The 18,911-nt window shown below is 35.2% G+C and overlaps 2 protein-coding genes across 5 annotated transcripts in view; both read left to right on the top strand.

The window, feature by feature from the left end:
• LOC143920192 (calmodulin-binding transcription activator 2-like) overlaps positions 1-18,911 on the top strand; it is a 328,881-nt gene that overhangs the window by 44,000 nt on the left and 265,970 nt on the right. For all 4 annotated transcript variants that reach the window (XM_077442928.1, XM_077442927.1, XM_077442929.1 and 1 more), the window contains exon 3: positions 13,077-13,168. In XM_077442928.1, coding sequence (XP_077299054.1) covers positions 13,077-13,168 — 92 coding nt within the window. The remainder of the gene's footprint in view (positions 1-13,076; positions 13,169-18,911) is intronic.
• On the top strand, positions 3,873-9,277 carry LOC143920194 (endoplasmic reticulum GDP-fucose transporter-like). The gene is made up of 2 exons (XM_077442932.1): positions 3,873-4,041; positions 7,686-9,277. The coding sequence occupies exon 2, from the start codon at positions 7,694-7,696 to the stop codon at positions 8,693-8,695; it is 1,002 nt and encodes a 333-aa protein (XP_077299058.1). The 5' UTR covers positions 3,873-4,041; positions 7,686-7,693; the 3' UTR covers positions 8,696-9,277.

Raw genomic sequence — 18,911 nt, 5'->3', positions numbered from 1 at the left:
TGTCCATATAAATGTACATACGATCTTGTGATATTATATTTCATGATTTATAATCGATTTAGATTTGCATTTAGGGATGGTTTCACTAACGCCATTATGTAATATTGCTTGTGTAAAGAGTGAAGGTTGAAAGGGCTATGATAATAAACGCCATCGATTGTGTAAAACTATACTAACGGTGATGATGATATGTATGTATAATATCTCCAGTGGGCGGCTTCAAGTGTCAGGAGAGCCATTCTTAGGTTGGGCTTAATTTGAAAGGTTAATTGGTTTGGGTATGAAGGAGTGGAAGGATAACTTGATTGTTCAATTTCTAGCAAATTTTGGCTCTTAATTGTGCTCGATTAGTTGAAACGCCCACTCTTTGATTCTGTCTTGTGGCGTGTTTCAAAAAAAAATTCTGATTTAAAATTGAGACTTTTCTGTCTTTAAATTGTGTGTATAAATGTGTTAATTTAGTAAATACATTAACTTAGTAGTCGATGCCTACATTCTCATTTGAAATGTATTTTTGAGACGCGTATGTGTGTACGTGGGGGGCGGGGAGGGGGGAAGGAGGGAGGATGAAGGGGAAGGAGGGGGGGAAGGAGGGGGGGAAGGAGGGGGGGGGAAAGGAGGGGTTTCTTTTACGCGTCTATGGATATTTAAGAGAGTTAAACCAGATGAGATAAACTCATTAAGGTCTGCGGAGCACTTTGAATAGAACTAATAGAGCTTAGGGTTTATGGTCATGTCTAGCAGTCATAAAATAATGCTTTTTATGAAAATTGTGTACAAAACTAAAAAAAACTTTTAGTCTTTATAGACCAGCATATTTCTCTTATTTAATATCATTAATAATTAAATAAAAAAGAGATATCCGCCAATAGTAAAATTTTTCTACAATATCCTTTTTTATTTTTACATAGATATATACCAGGAAGGCTTAACAGGACCCCAATGCGCCTTCTTGGACAATTAATTACAAACAATGCAGCATTTTATCATTACATAAATCACTGTATTTCCAGAAGCTGAAGACACGAAATAACTTATTATAATAATTAATTACATAATTAATCCATTGAGACATCTATGGATTTTAGATTTGTACATAATTTTTACAAATTGCACATACAATAAATACAGCGAAGATTTGTGACAACAGAAAAGATGATTTTTTGCCAATTTTGAGGAACCGTTTCAACGATGATCAGATAAAATTGGCAAACTATGATAAGAAACGATGGATTTGGAGTCACAAATACCCCCAAATCTAACCAGTAGTATAGCGGATCGAACCCAATGATCACTTGGTGCTAAACATACACGCTACCATTAAGCCACACTGCTGGCTTAATTTTATACACATAGATATTATTTATCTTTAAAAAAATCTTACTTAATTAATTTAAAGTTGAAACTTATTTTTCAAGTGTTAACTTCTAGTTTTGGTAGTAGAACACCATGACGATACGATCCTATGGCGCCACCTTGCGGTTGCTTTGAAAAGTTAGACAAATTCCACTTTTTAAAATATATGCAAAAACGTTAGTATTATTTTAATAACTTTGGATCAACATATTTTGCAGACAATATTTTTATAACAGTATAATTTTTTATCAAACACTACATATTAGCCAAAAACGTTTATTCAAGAGTTATCACTTCAGTCTTCTCCACTATGGTATGCTATGAATAGATTTTTACAACTGATTAAATTAAATAGTGCACACACGAAAATACACGAATCTAAATTTACCAATCACATGCCGTAAGACGAGTAAGTGTGCCACGGTGTAGTTCTTATTTTATATATTTTTCAAATAAAAAAACAAATTAATGTGGTTTTTGTGCATATACTTTTTAATATACATATATTCAGGACCGCGCCTACCATACGAACAAATGTGTGCAACGCATACAGGCGGGCGAAAGAAATGAGAGTCGAAAAAATTATACTCCGAAACAAGACATCGTACTTTTTAAAATGCATTTAGGTTGTCTTGTTGTATACTTGTGGATTGCCGTTGCAAGTTACAACTTGTAACACTCCCGAAATATAATTCGGGGAAATAACGGGATAGCAGGTATAGCTTCGGTCCGCATAGAGCTAGGTCTTTCATATTTTATTATATTTCCGACTGCCAGATGCATTTCTTCAAGGATGTTGAGTATTGGTTGGTCATCGAAAGAACTATGTCCTAGAGCAGAGCATCGTAACCTGTGCACCGCGGTAATATGTGTTCCCCGAATAGCACTTCGGCCTAATGCGTGCGAGTGAGATCGCGTGTGAGGGAGAAAACCGATGTTAGTTAGTGTTGAAGTTCACATGTATGTACATAGCTGACAAACTCTACGAGTCGTAAACAATGTGTGCCGCGAATATTCAGAGGCTACGATGCTCTGTCCTAGAGTGTGGGCAAAAACACTATATTTTCATGAATAAACTTGTTGTCTGGTTGTGCTCAGAACTAAATGTTTTGCTTTTCTGTCTGTTTTTTTGGTTGATTTTTATTGTGATTAAAATTGCGAACACTATATTTCTCACAAGGTAAGAATTTTGCACTACTCGCCTGCAATACTTTTTTTTATTAATATAATTTTTACAAATGCTGATAAAATTAAAGAGCGGCCGATTTAAGTTTGCACACAGGCGGCCGAACTCTTATGCGCGGCCCTGCATATATTTTTATTTTATTTTATTTTTTTATTTTTATTTTTATTTTATTTTATTAATTGAAAAATCAAGACAGGATGTACATAGATATGTATAAAAAAACAAATATTAAATAAATAATATATGTAACATCCGAGTCCAATAATAGATTTTTACAAAAATGAAAAAGATACATATAAGGAAAACAAATTAAAAAGTAAATAATAAAGGCATGACAAAATATGTAGAACATTGCATAATTAAACTATAGTATTAAAATATTTGGAAAAGGTTATAAAATAGAATATAAGAAGAAATTGAAATTTACAAATATAAAACAAATGAAAAAGGTAAATACAAAATAAACAAATGAAAAGGAAAAGAATGAAAGCTATAATATGATTAAATAGCACATTACATAACTAAACTAAAGTATAAAAATATTGGAAATATTCGAAAAATAGAATAGGAAAAGAAATGAATCAATCGGTCAAGATTCTCTTGATGTTAGACCCGAATTGATGTAGGGAAATACCAAATAGATCAACCTCATTCAGCTCTCCGTTAAACATACGATAAACGCGCTGCAGATAAAAATATTTTTGGGAATTAGTATTGAAAGGATCAAGTGAAAAGAGTGCAACGCGTCTAGAGTACCGAACTGGGATTCTGAAATTAACCTTATTCAGTAAATCAGAACAATCAAGGAAACCATTTATGAGCTTAAAGAAGAATAAAGCATCAGTATGTCGTCGCCTGATAGAAAGATTGTTAAAAGAAAGGATTTTTAAAATGTCGGAAACAGTAGAATGGGTATAGGTAGGAAAAAGGTAGCGTAAGGATTTAATAAATTTAAGTTGAACTTTCTCAATACAATTAATATGGGATAAATAAAAAGGTGACCAGATAATTGAGGCAAATTCAAGGTGAGACCTTACAAAGGAAAAATAAAGAAATTTTACCGTGATATTCTGAGAAAACCTCTAAGCGTGTTATCAAATATGTATGTATGTATAAAACAGGTATGAACACGATTATAGACACACTACTAAAGAATATTCATCACATATTTAGTATTTTTGTTCGAACTTTTAGAAATAACCTTTGAAAAAATGTATTCGTTTTACGCCGCCATTTTGTATACAAACATATACATACATCGCCTGTGAAAATTCAACAATCCGAACCATTGTAATCGTATTGGAATCGCACGCGTTACGTTGGCAGTTGCGAGTAATGATGCGCGTGGCAGTACTGCGAGTTGACGTTCGTAGAGCGCCGCCCTATCGGCCTTCGAAGCGAACTATTCGCATCAGCCGCTCGCTGCGGCCGGTCGTCTCGCTTATCACAACACTCACCATATCACCATTGTCAACACGACGAGGAACACACCTGGACAGGTAATTGTTGCAAAATATATATGCATATATGTTAAGTCGTATCTGACTGACGCTGTTGATGATTCTGTGTTCGCTTCCGGTTCCGGTTCGCAATGTGTACGTTCGTTCGTATTCGTTCAGGGCCGCTCACATAACCTTCAACTCGATGTCATCTGGTTGGGCGAAGGTTGCCGAGCCGAGCCGAGTTTTGCCGATGCGCTCGTAGGGCGCGAATTTTAATTCGGTTTCATTCCATGTGACATGTTTTTGCCTCGTATTGTTTTCGTTTTATAGAGTAGGTTTTCAATGCGAAATGGGAGTCGAATTTTTTACGATCCTGACTCCGACTTTTTCTCTACAACTCTGTTTGAAACTGTACAGTGAGCAATAGTTTAATGGTGCGTACTGACCAAGCCAACGAAGGCACACTTACATAGTTGGGACAGTAGCTTACAACATATCGAAATAAAAATTAAATTAAATATCAAAATTAAAACTATTAATTAGTATTGTATTAAAATTGAATTCAAATATCAAAATTTAAACTATTTATTTATTTATTTTACATATATACCAGGAAGGCCTTACAGGTAAACCCCAATGCTGGCCAATTACAAATTACAATTACAATGCGGCATTTTTATTACAAGCCGTTGAATTACGAGATGCTTAAAAACTTGCAAATTAACGAGACATCTATGAATTGTACATAAATTTTATTGTACATTAATCATACTCAAATGGTGGTGACATAGTAGGTAGGAAGGATTTTTAAACGGGAACCGTTTCAACAATGAAATCAGAGAAAATTGGCAAACTTTGATAGGAAACGGATCGACCTGGAGTCACAAATATCCAAGTCTGATCAGCAGCACTACAGATGTACTCGGAAAAATTCTTTTCAATCGAGGTCAGCTCATGGGATCGAACCCGAACACCTCTCGGTGTTAAGCAGAAGCTTAACGACCGAGCTATGCTGCTGGTTGTCTGTTTTTATAATTATTATTATATATATAATTTTAGCTCAATCTCGAAATGTATGTATATTGTGTATGATCCGTTGTAACTTTAAATATTTAATTTTAATTTGAATTAGTTAATTTAATAGCTTTAATTTCAATATTTAATTAAAATTTTTCAATTTAATTTTTATTTTGATATTTTGTACCTAAGTTTTGCCTTCGTTGGTTTAATTTGTACTGCCCATAAAATGTTACATGTGCACATGTTAGGGATTTCAATTTACCGCCAAATTTCATAAACCGGTAAACGGTAAATTATTTTTTCACTACCGGTATTTACCGGTAAATGAAACAAAATTTCGTCGGTTAGATAACTGTATGTGGTTACTTTTGATAAAAACTTAGAATCAATCTTAAATAATGAAAAATAAATCAGGTGACTATAGTATGTCATATATTAAGTGCATTTAAGTAAATTCGTAATATTATATTTGTTTTATTTAACTAATCATGTTTATTTATTTAAACTTTTGGACCATTTGAAAGTTTCGATCATAATTGAAACAACCGTCTGATTGCATTTACATACATATAACGATTTGGTTGGTCTGTGTTGCCAGTGAATAATTTATCAAATTGAAATTTCCGCATTTAATATTGAAAATAAATAAATTCCAGACAACCTAATCCACAATACGCCATTTGCGTCGATTTTTAATTCGCGATAAAATAGGTCAAGGTATTTTTTTTAATTTAACGGTATTTACCGATGGTGAAATTTCGCCGATATACCGGTATACCGGTATACATAATTTGCAATCTATCTATCAATTTACATTCACTGCTGTCATCCAATTTCCGTAACATAGGGTTTCCGACAAAAAAATCCAGTAAACATCAACTGTAATTACAAAAAAACGCGTATCAACCAAATTTGAAAATGATATTTAAATATTTCTTTCTCATCAAATTTATAGAAATTTTTTTCGGGGAAGATAAATAAATAAATTTGGTATAAATATACATTTTCTTTTAAACCTTAACTGCAATGTAATGATTGCACATACATTTATACATATGTACTAATAATTTCGGATTTTTTAAATCTTATTTGTTGGGGTAAATTTCTTTAAAAATCACCCACTCAAGTTGTCCGAAAATTAGTTTTAAATATATGTAACATAGTTTTCGATTTTTTAACGCGTGGTTGTTCCATTTTTGTTATCTCATGTTGGATAAATGTGGGTATTAATAATTGATCTTTGGTATTATTGGTTTTAATCGATTGGTAATTTTGTTTGAAGGCTGTCGTAAATTGACCGTCTGAAAGAATATTCTTTGACACAGTTGCTTGTTTATTTTTTTGATAAGCTCGATGTTTATGTATGTACATAGTTCGTGAGATTAGTTTGTTGTAAATATTATAAATTTAAAAAATATTATTGATGAAAACATTATTGAATTCACACTGGGTGATTTTAAACCATTTTCTTCATTACAATTTAAAATACTATAAATGTTTTCAATTGTAGTCTGTGTGGTTTGTAATGTAATGGTCAAATTTGACTCGACTTAAACGCCACCTTCATTCAGATCCGTATTTAAGATTGGGTCAAAGGCCCAACGTCTTAATCAGGTTCTTTCAGGAGAACCTATTTTCGGTTGCTGCCAACATCTGAGCCCCAGCCTTTTTACAGATTTAGCTCATCCGTGTCTCCCAACCCCCATCTGGGTCGCTCCATCGGTCTTTTATCTAGCGAAATCCCTTTCGACAACCTTCCCTCAGGCACTCCAGGGAACGTGTCTCACCCAGCTTAATTGAAATCTCTCAATATAAAGAAAGTGGATCAATTAATATGGGACTGTTTTTTATTTCTGTATTTAATCTCATCTATTTTTCGCTATTGGAACCCTGAATCGATGTCCAAATGCCTAGTTTCGTTCTCTAGTTGAGTTCCTACCCTTTGATAAGAGGCTTGTGCTGTTATTTCCTTGTCCTGGGCAGTTTCAACATGTCTCTTAAAAACAAAATATGTTAGTGGCACATTTCGGCTGTAGGTTCTGTACATATTAGAGCATCTTTGATCTGTTTTTGATGCATATAAATCACTTATACATAAATCTATATAATATGTGCATTCTTAATTGTATATTAAAACTTTGCCGGTTGTATTTCATACTAATTATTCCAGTATATTATTATTATAATGATCATTTTAGATAGCACGTATATGGGTAACTAATTTGACAATCAATATCATAGCATATTTGATTGGTTAGAATGGCGGCATTACACATTCATGAGATTGTATTCGTCAATTGATGCATATGCATTTTAATATAATACAATTCTCCAATAATATAACAGGTCTCGTGTCGACGCGTCATTAGCTTTAATTGTTCTCGACGATTATTATTTGCTGGTTTGAAATGATTGGAATTGGCAGCAATGATTTAAATTGTAACACATTATAACAAAAAGTACAACTTATTGATTTTTTACGTCATGTTCGTGTAATTTGTAGAGAAGCGAACGTACACAGAACGGGGTCAGTACGATACGTCACGTCATTTAATACTGTATAGCGGTCTTCAAATTTAAAGGCCAATGTTTCAGAGAATCAGCTTTGGTCTTGGAGGTTGATGATCGCTATCAGTGTATTTTTTTGCTGTCTTAATCCGTCACTTTTTAATTCTTTTTAGCCACCAAGATGAACTTGAAAGCAGCTCTTGCCATCACCGGCGTCTTCGTTGGATGCTGTTCTAATGTCGTATTCCTGGAGCTGCTAGTCAAGGAAGACCCAGGAGTTGGAAACCTCCTCACCTTCCTACAGTTCGCCTTCATTGCCGTTTATGGATTCATATTCACTTCGAAATTCGGCACTGCCAAAAGGCAAATACCCATGAAGGCATACTTGTCTCTGGTGCTGTTCTTCTTCTTAACCAGCGTAGCGAACAATTACGCATTCGACTTCAACATACCCATGCCTCTCCATATGATATTCAGAGCCGGATCTTTAATGGCTAATATGGTCATGGGTATTTTGATTTTAAAGAAAAAATATACGCCTTTGAAGTATCTGTCTGTTATTATGATAACGGCTGGAATTGTTATATGCACAATTCAATCCAGCACTGAAGTGAAGGCTCACGGGTCTGAAATGCGAACCGCTGAAGAAGACGCAGCTCTCCGTCCTATGGATATATTCTGGTGGGCTGTTGGAATCGCCATTTTGACTTTCGCCCTGTTTTTGTCTGCTCGCATGGGAATATTCCAAGAAACCTTGTATCAGAAGCATGGAAAGCATCCTTGGGAGGCTTTGTATTACGCTCATGCTTTACCCCTGCCGCTGTTTTTGTTATTGTGGCCTAATCTGTGGCAGCACTGGGTTATTAGTGGAGAAGGTGCCTCTCTCTTGGGACTGTCTGTGATTAGGTGGTACCTCATAGGCAACGTTTTGACCCAATATATTTGTATAAGTAGCGTTTACGTCTTGACGACTGAATGCGCTTCTTTGACTGTAACTCTAACTGTGACTTTGAGGAAGTTTGTTTCCTTGATTTTTTCAATTATTTACTTTAGAAATCCTTTCACCGTTGCTCATTGGGCGGGAACGCTTTCTGTGTTCTTCGGCACGATGATCTTCACAGAACTTTTGCAGAAATTAGTCGTGGCCATATTGCCCAAATCTGAAAAAGAGAAAACTAAATGAGCGCAGTACATATTGTCACAAGTATTTCTATGCATTTTTTCTTACAAATATAACGAAACCGAATTTATTACATTTGGATGATCCTTTTCTATTATTTTTGTATACATGTATTTTTTTTTATTAATAAATGTATAGGTTGTTGAATTGTAGATCAAAATTGAATTAAGTGTTGAGTATTTGAGATTAAATTATTTTTTTTATTACAGAATGTACCATTTTGGTGATGTATTGTGTCACATGATTTATACACATCTCTCAGATTTAAATTGTCTGGATTTTCCATCTGGAGAGATGTACATATTTAAGATATTTGTTATATATTTTATACGACATTTGGTTGTTGGCAAAAGATTGTAGAATTTGATCTATACTAGGTACCTATGTACAATAAATATTTTTGTTTATAATCAATTTCGCAATATGCCTTTATTTTTTTGTTGTTAGTTTTATACGTGCATAACTGTATATAAATAATGCGTGATTGAATTGTAAATTTGTTCGAACACTATACGTTTCCAGTATTGTATTTCGATTAAGATTGTAATATAAAGAGTAATAAGTAAATACATGTTATGTTTAATAATTGTGTTTTTATTTTGTTTTCGACAACAACACAACCGATAACACTAGAAAATAGTGTTCGAAACGTGACCTTATCTTTTGCGTTTCACTTGAAAGTTAAATAGGCCATTGTTACGTCGTGTCGTAAGGTTATGCGACACATCAAGAAACAAAACAAATGTAATTATTTTTGATAAGCAGTAGATGAATTTGAGTATATATGCATTTAAATATACGGCACGACAATAATAGTGTTGGAAACTGTCATCACAATGACACTGACTTTTATGAATGTGTAATTTAGTTAATGCAAATTTACGAACACACACGACAGACTGAGAAAATGAGGTATTGTACACATATGTACATATGTGGTGTTTGTGCGAATGTTTCATAAGAGCAGTTCGATTACTTTGAAATATATTGTAGGAGGGTGGGTTGGGATGGGGAAGCTGGGGAAGAATCCCAAAATTTCGTATTAAAATTCCGCAAACGTTTGTAGGCCTCGATACTATTGCCTCGCTTGTGCAGCTGGGGTCTAAAGGTCCCCCGACATATGGGGAGATTTAATTTTACGTAACATTTAACCCGTAAAAGGCTAACCCTCGCGGATAAGAGAGCGTCTTGTAAATTTAATATTCAATTTCATTGGATCCGAAGATGGGTCGTGATTATTTCCTTTTTTTTGCGATTGAAATACCGAAAGCAAAGATCAAATATTGAAGGGATTTCTCGCTCGTATTGGTATGGTATATGTGTATTTGAAGATTGGGGTTTTTGTTATTATTAAAACCTGGGTATTATTTGAAGTAATAATCTCTCGCTTTAGTGTGCCAGTTCAAGGTCGTATTATTTCGAGGGAATTTTGTATTTTTATTCAATTAAGTTATCCGTGGGAAGTTTCAATATATATTGTGTATTTTTTTTGTTTTCTGATGAAAGGAAAATTCGTATGTACGTAATGTATGCCCTTGAGGCGAATCGACGTAAATTTATGTTAGAAATAATAATTTACCATTAAGAAATACAGCCTCAGGGATGGACTTGTTTTCCTCTTTGTTTTCATTTTGCGAATGCCTGTAACTTTCTCTTATTAACGAAAAAATATTCGATATGAAAACTCAAAGAAAACATTAAAGCAAATTTTGTGTCTACATTTTTCGTTGTAAAAAATATATTTTGAGTATAAATAGAAAATTATTATAGGTAGTCACATCAAGTATAATATAAGTCATATATGAATTTGAAGGTCAGCTTCTTATCAACATACAGTAGCGGTCAGTAAAAATGTACTTCAAAAATGCGTATTTTGAATGAGAATTATATACGGATATATTTAAAATGCTTTGATATAATTTGATGCTTCATTTATTGAAAAATGAAGATTTATTTCAAATAAATGCAATTTTGATGTTTTGAGAAATTTTCGTTGCCAAAGGTTTATTAGGATTTTTCGGACTAAAACGAATTTAATTGCTTGGTGCACATACAAACATAGTATATTGTATGTAGATTTTTGGACTAATCCAGGTTGTTCCTTTCAAGGTAATTTATGTAAACCACATAAATTAACTTGAAAGGAAAAACCAGCAACCAAAAAAAAAAACATCTACGAACTTAAAATTCGATACAAATTCAAAAATGGACATATGTATAATATCTTTGCACCAAGCCATCAATTAAAATACTTAATATTATGTACATTTTGTAATCAATTCCTTATTTTTAAATACTGCCTCAATTCGCGAACGCATGGATTCTATACGAACGATAATTTTTTTCATTAAAAATTAAGACATCCAATAAGTATAATTTTATTTATTTATATGTATTATGAAATAATAATATTGCTGGGGGATTTGACACGTTGGCATGGAGAAGAGTCGTCCTGGAAAATGCACTACATATAAAAAAGGTTACCATTCACTTGCCATTGATGGTACATATTTTTATGAGACTTGGTAAACGTATCGATTACTACGAATAAGTCCTTTATATAAAATGAAAATTTAAATAAACATATGTGGAAGAGAATCCTGACAGATGACGCTGTTCAGGACCACGGTAGGGATGTGGCGGCTTAGGTGAAGACTAAACACGTGCGTTTTCAGTCATGTTGTTTATTAAGACGATACGTGCGGAGGCTTAGAGACCAACCGCGCGGAGCACAGGTCCAACTGCGACTAACCGTTACATCTCTACATACCCTTTCTCAGCCATAGCCCATACATCAGCCTTTCGTACAATTCCAACCCAACATATGTATATATAAGTAGCTGTACTGATTCAAAATTATTGGGTCCGAAATGGATTCATCCACTGTATTTACATAACGAGGTAATGAAGATAACAGGGTTTGTTTTTCAAAAATTAATTTATATTTTTAATAATGCCACAGTATCATGACAGATCGACACTATGGCTAACTATACATAAATATCCAAATAGATAATACAATGTAGGTATGAATATATTAATTACTAGCCGTAAGCATAAGTATGCTTACAAAAATCAACAAATTCGGCCCAGCTGAATTCGCGAGACATGGAGTGGACACTGATTTTATTGGATCCGGCAAAACAATTAAGTAAGATAAATTGGCAAACAATTAAATAATATCTAAATTTAATAACACACCTTGCCAGCAGCGATAGACATACTCGTAATCATCGAGAAAATTTAATACACTTTTCAATTCCGGCCAGGATTGAAGCCACAATAACAATCGCTTAACTAGTGAACTATTTTGTGGCTTAGTATTTTATTTTATTTCATAGAACATGAACACTCGCCTTTACAGATCGCTCCAAAGAGTGCACTTATACAGATACAATACAATCAATATACATAATCATTTATATAATGCGAATTCATACAAAACATTAACAGTGACATATATGGAGAAAGCGTTTTATAATTAAATTGGCGAATCTCAAGACGCTGAATAACTGGAGATTATCAAGAGAGATAGGAAAGGAGATGCCAATTTTACAGGAGGTGTTTCAATGAAGATCAGAAAAATTGGCAAACTCTGATAAGAAACGATCGACCCGGAGTCACAGTCTGGCCAGCAGCGGGAGTTCAGTGGGACTCGAACCCGTGACCACTCTGTTCACACATCATTGGAATTGGATTGTATAAATACATTCACGTAATAAACTTTTAGTCACCATGCTTCACCCACAAGCATTATTCTTGCTCTCATACGTGCGAGAAATAATTTCCAGATTTACATACATATAAATATGTAAATAGCCAGCAGTATAGCTCAGTGGTTGCGTTTATGTTATTATTGGGTTCGATCCCGAGTTAATCTTTAATATACAGCTGGTTAGACTTGGATGTTTGTGAGTCCAAGTCGATGGTTTCTTATCAGAGTTTGCCAATTTTATCTGAGCATTGTTGAAACGGTTCCTTAAAATTGGAAAAAAATCATCCCACCTATTGTTACACATCTTCTGTATGTACAAGTCTAAATTCATAGATGTCTCAATGGATGAATTCTGTAATTAATTAATTTATTAATTGTTATTTCGTGTTCTTCAGCTTCTGGTAATACAGTGATTTATGTAACAATAAAATGCTGCATTGTTTGTAATTAATTGTACAGGAAGTTGCATTGGAGGCTTCCTGTCAAGCCTGCCTGGTATATATCTATGCAAACAATAAAATAAAATATGTATGTCACGAATGGACGTACATGCATAGTTCGATGTACGTCATAAAATTTTCAAGTTAGATTAAGCTGCTTTATAATTCATGTATTCAAATTTTCATAACTGACGATTTGTATTAAAATATATATATGTTTAAATTTCAGATGGTGAACCTATCAAGCTGCCAGACAATTTGGAAACTCTCCCGAAAGCCGAGAATTTCCCCATACAACGACACAGGTGGAACACGAACGAGGTAAGAGCTATATTTAAACTACCCAATATATCCTTTAAAAATCCACCCAAACGGTTCGAAGCGAACGCTCCTTTGCTTCCTTTGTTCCGGAAACTTTTTTTTAAAGGGAACGGATTAATTAAGCCAGCTGGAGAAAGAGAGAGAGAATGCAAATGAAGCTTTATAGCGAATGATTTAACGAACGGGGGACCGTTTGAGGTGGTGAGCCGCGAGCTTTAAAAGCCAGGCCGCGTCTAACTTTTGACTTCACGTGGTTAACTTAGTCAATTTAACTTGGTAAATGTAACTTTAACCGCGAAATTTTCGAAACGGCTCTCGTTTTGTTTCTTAACCTTTTCAATGCCGTCTACTTCCATTCCGCTCACTTCAACACTTAGATAGTTGCTCTTGCCAGATCTCCATACTAAGCTTTGCTTCGTGCATCGATGGTTTTGCAGTTTTATTTAGTTCCTCTTTGGCATAATACCTGCAGTTAAACTGTTTTTACAAGCCTTTTCATTGGTATATCTTCTTGAAATGCTTAGGAGATGTTATGCATTTCAGCATACAAGATATTGGTTCGCCTTCTCGTATGTATTATACCAGGAAGGCCTGACAAGAAAAAACCCAATGCGTCTTCCTGACCAATTACATGCACATAAATCAAAACAATATCTGAAATCTATGGTCAGATATTACAAACATCGTATAAATACGTTCAATAACATTTCTCATGTAACAATACGAATTTTTACATTCAATAAACAACCACAGAGACATCTATGGTGAGAAATCAGGTGAAACCTGAGATATAACAATATTTCAAGGCTTGCAACGGAAAATTGTGAAGGAAAAGCCAATTTTAATGAAACAGTTTCAGATTCAATGAAGTTAAAGGAAACAGTTTCAATGAAAATCAGAAAAATTGGCAAATTCTGATATGAAACGATCGACCTCGCCAAACCAAGGTTTGGCCAACAACGACTCTAGTGGGAATCGAACCCGTGACATAATACACGAAAGGATTCAACACACCACTAGACCACGCTGCTGGTTAAACATATCTTCACAAGACTTGCCCCTACATAACACATTTTATACAACTAGCCCCGTTATCCGGATTGCTCGATTTCATATTTTGTATCATATGTGGGAGCTATTTTATTGAAACTTCTATGGGTGGCGTCTCGCAATGTTAGTAAGAAAAACTACGAAGTTTCACTTATGCCGTGTGCATGTTCATTTCACTAGATTTTTTTTTTATAAATGTGTTTACGACTAGTGGCTTCTGCCCGTTGTTTTCAAAGGGTGGTTTTGGAAAATAAATTGATACACGAATTAAAATTAAGTTATATGTTATACATATATGTTATGAATAAATAGAGTGTACGGTAATTTATAGGCGCGCGCACGCACCTAATATTAATCGTCATAAAAAGTGCGCGCATTACACGTCCACCAATCGAGCCCGTTCGAAATGATGAAAGAAATGTGTGTGTGTGTGTGTCACCCGTTTTCAAATTGATCGTTTTCATACTTCGCCATTTTGCTCGGTTTGGTCATCAATATAAGTGGAAATGACGTCCACCATTATGATGGTGAAAAATAATCGTAATAGACCCGTTTGAAAATACTGCATCTTCGTTCACGGTGACGTCTATCGTCCACACTGTCGCATTTATCCACACTGTTCTGATTATTTTTTCCCTTTTCGCCCCCCTATCGCTATGGCAGATTGAGCACTGCCATACTCATGATCAAAATTTACGGAGAGAATGGGTGATTTCTTAATTTTTTTTTATATATGTATATTTATTTTTTATATATCTTAATATTATATACAAACTTAGAAGAGGTTAGTTTTTAAAAAAACTTTTTTTTTACTACAGTTTTTTTCTTTTTAGCCTTCCATTTTCCATTGTTTTTACATACCTCCTTTGCGTTTCACATGGCTTTCTTGTCAGTGGTCATTTTTATCTCTTATCCGATCGTTTTCATACTTTGCCATATTGCTCATTTTGGTCATCAATACACGTTAATGTATCGTCTGCCATTACGTTGGAGATAAAATATCGTATACAACGCGTTTTAAACACGCGGAAAGTAAATCTCCCTGACGTTTGATAAGCGTTCGTCCCGTATCTTCAACCTGGTCGCCTTGATATAAGATTTTAATTGTTTAAACGCCTATAATTCACTCTATATTTGATGAAATTTGCTCTATAGGTTCTCATTATCTCACTCATATTGTTGTGAACGTTGATGGTGATATATGCGATCGTCAGAAGATGCTGGCCGTACATTCGATTTTTATGACTACCTACGCTGCTAACGGTACTTTTACAATAGTTTGACAGTTCCATTGCGGTGTGTTGTGTTTGTGATTTTCGCCTTTGAATCTAAAACTGACCGTTCCGCAAGGATTTCTAACTATTTTTAAACCGCCTTGCGATATTTTACGATCTTTTATTATTATTAGCCTTTAGCCTTTTCTAGCTCTCGTGAGGATTGATAGTTTTACTTCTATACATTTGCACCTAACTGCATAGCCGTGATCTAATATTGATTTAAATTATAAATAAATGTACATTTGTATGTATGTATATTGCAAATTAAATCTTAATAAAATCACACAGAATAGTAGATTCAGGACGGTATTCTATTTTAAAGTTTTGAGTGCTGGAGTTGGTCGAGGGAGTGTGGGGTGGTGCACTACCCTTTCGGGCAGTTTGCCACGGTGCCCGTAATTTAATCGGCCCCCTTTTGCGCGGGATTTGATATACGCGGTCTAACAAACCGTGAATGTGCGCCGTCGAAACGCCGCCCCTGCTCTGATATATGCGACAGCCGGACCTCTTAAATCGCTACCACCCCCCCCCCTCTCCCATCTCCCACTGTAAAACGGGAACCGTGGTTCGCCCGGTTTAAATTAGACGTGAAAAGATAGAGAGAAAATCCTCAAAAAGAATGGCCGTTGAAGAAACGGGCGCCGAGCTCTTTTCGAGTTGGGCAAGGTTGAGGTGGGCTTAGGACGTGCTGTCGAATGCGACGCTCTCATTGGTCCGTTATTTCGGTTTGAGACGCTGTCGACCAATCGTGTGCGATGATGATGCTCGACGTGAAGTTGTTTTAGCAATGAGGTCGTTGGAGATTAATTTTTAAAAAAGACTCTTTTTGAGACGTGGCAATGTTCAGAATGTCCTAGACGAGTGAATTGACACTTGTATCCTGTGTATGGATACTCAAATTATTTTGACTTTTCTAAATCGTACCCTTAAGAGGGTTGTACACCCGAAACCTTAATTTTGTTACCGTTCCTTTCTTCGATGTATATATGGAGTGTATGTATATATTGAGTGAATGCGACAATATATATCAATATATATATTGAGTGAATGCGACAGTTGCGCTTCGACCAGATAAAACGTGTTTTAAATTGACAAAATCGAGGTTTCGTATTCTACTATTTTCTCCTCCAAAACTGGACCAATTTTTAAAAAAAATTCATCATCGGTAATGAGAAAGATATTTTCTGTGCATCTATCGGCGTATTTTTTTTTAAATCGACCTTTAAATAAGCACGCTAGACTCTTTTCGTGGGTGTAAAAAAGAGGCGATTTTATAGATGTTTGGCGGCTCCTAGCTCCTATAAAAAATAATTAATCAAAAAAATAAAACGTTAGATGCACCTCAATGGTGGCTATCCATAGCATATTAAAAAATAATTTCTCTAGTGCCATAATTGAGGTAGGGAGAAGTATAGTACGTTTGTATGGACAAGGCGCTGCTGTCCAGCCCTCTTAAGAGGGCTGTACACCCGAAACCTTAATTTTGTTACAGTTCCTTTCTTCGATATATATATTGAGTGTATGTATATATTGAGTGTATGTATATATTGAGTGAATGCGACAATATATATCAATATATATATTGAGTGAATGCGACAGTTGCGCTTCGACCAGATAAAACGTGTTTTAAATTGACAAAATCGAGGTTTCGTATTCTACTATTTTCTCCTCCAAAACTGGACCAATTTTTAAAAAAAATTCATCATCGGTATGAGAAAGATATTTTCTGTGCATCTATCGGCGTATTTTTTTTAAAATCGACCGTTAAATAAGCACTCTAGACTCTTTTCGTGGGTGTAAAAAAGAGGCAATTTTATAGATGTTTGGCGGCTCCTAGCTCATATAAGAAATAATTAATCAAAAAAATAAAACGATAGATGCACCCCAATGGTGGATATCCATAGCATATTAAAAAATAATTTCTCTAGTGCCATAATTGAGGTAGGGAGAAGTATAGTACGTTTGTATGGACAAGGCGCTGCTGTCCAGCCCTCTTAAGAGGGTTGGACCCCAGCGCCTTGTCCATACAAACGTATTAGAATTCTCCCTTCCTCAATTATGGCACTAGAGAAATAATTTTTTAATATGCTATTTATATCCACCATAGGCGTATTTTTGAGACGTCTCTATATTCTTTCTCTAGGACCTTCCTCATTAATTGAACTATATATTTATGTATAGTATTTTTAGTGATGTCACATATGCATATCATCATTCACCATCCACTGCTGGATGAAGGCCTCTCCAATACGCTTTCAATCGTCTCTGTTTTGCGCAACTCTCATCCATCTCACCCCGCACTTTTTTTCTAATTTCGTCCACTCATCTTCCCTGTGGTCTTCCTTTTACCCTTTTGCATTCTCTCGGGTACCATTCAAGCACTTCTTTTGTCCACTAATCGTCCATTCTTCTAGCCACGTGGCCCGCCAAGTGCCATTTCAATCTCTTTTCTCTATCCACTATGTCCACTACCCTTGTCGTGCTTCTCACCCACGTGTTCCGCTTCCTGTCTTTCCTCGTTATGATATATATGTATATACATAAATAGTCGATCCGATGTAGCGTGTAAGGACGTAAAATACGATCCCGTTCCCGTTTTTTGGTGATTTTTTTTCCCGTTCCCGTTCCTGTTCCCATTTGTCGGAAAAACGCAGGCGGCGAACACATTTAACGTCTCTTCAAAGCCGTGTTATCATAAACCAACTGGTAACGTGGTTATCAACTAACACATTTCCTTGACTGCACAATTGCGCTTCAAACTTTCGCGTCGGTAAATTCGTAATTACGAATATTATTATTAAGAGGGTTTTTCCCGTTTTTTTTCACAGTAAGCTTCCCGGACATGCATACAATAAACCCTGAAAGTTCCATATGGCCAAGTAATATTTTATATATAAATATAATGTAAGTTAATTTATAGGCGCGTGCACGCGCACGCAATATTAATCGTAAAGTGCGCGCACTACACGTTGACCAATCCAACTCGTTCGAATGAATGTGTGTATGTATCACCCGTTGCTCGGCCTGACGTCACATGACGCTTTACCCCCCCCCCCCCACCCACTTCTCCACGTCTCCTCAACCACTTGACTCTGGTTGGCTGTGTGTCCACGGTCTGGCATATACTATTCCATATCGTATACGTATTCCATAAATAAATTAATAATATCAGTAGCTTATTTATGCATTAAATGCATTGCGAAACTGAAACGAAATGTAACTGGCCATCGCGCTTCGAGTGGGGGTGAATGCCACAGCATATAAATTTTACGCAGATCGGCCTGACTATAGTGGTTACCTGACAACTCGTTCACAGATTTTCCGTAAACCGATGATGCGCTCCAGGCATTACGTATACGGCCATCTCTTTCTCACCCCGTCTGTTCACCATGATCTTGTTTACTATGCCATTATGT

The sequence above is a fragment of the Arctopsyche grandis genome, chromosome 12, assembly GCF_051622035.1.
Source record: "Arctopsyche grandis isolate Sample6627 chromosome 12, ASM5162203v2, whole genome shotgun sequence".
NCBI classification, from domain to species: Eukaryota; Metazoa; Arthropoda; class Insecta; order Trichoptera; family Hydropsychidae; genus Arctopsyche; species Arctopsyche grandis.
The sequence above is the reverse complement of the archived record's forward strand: the minus strand, read 5'-3'. Positions and strand labels throughout refer to the sequence as shown.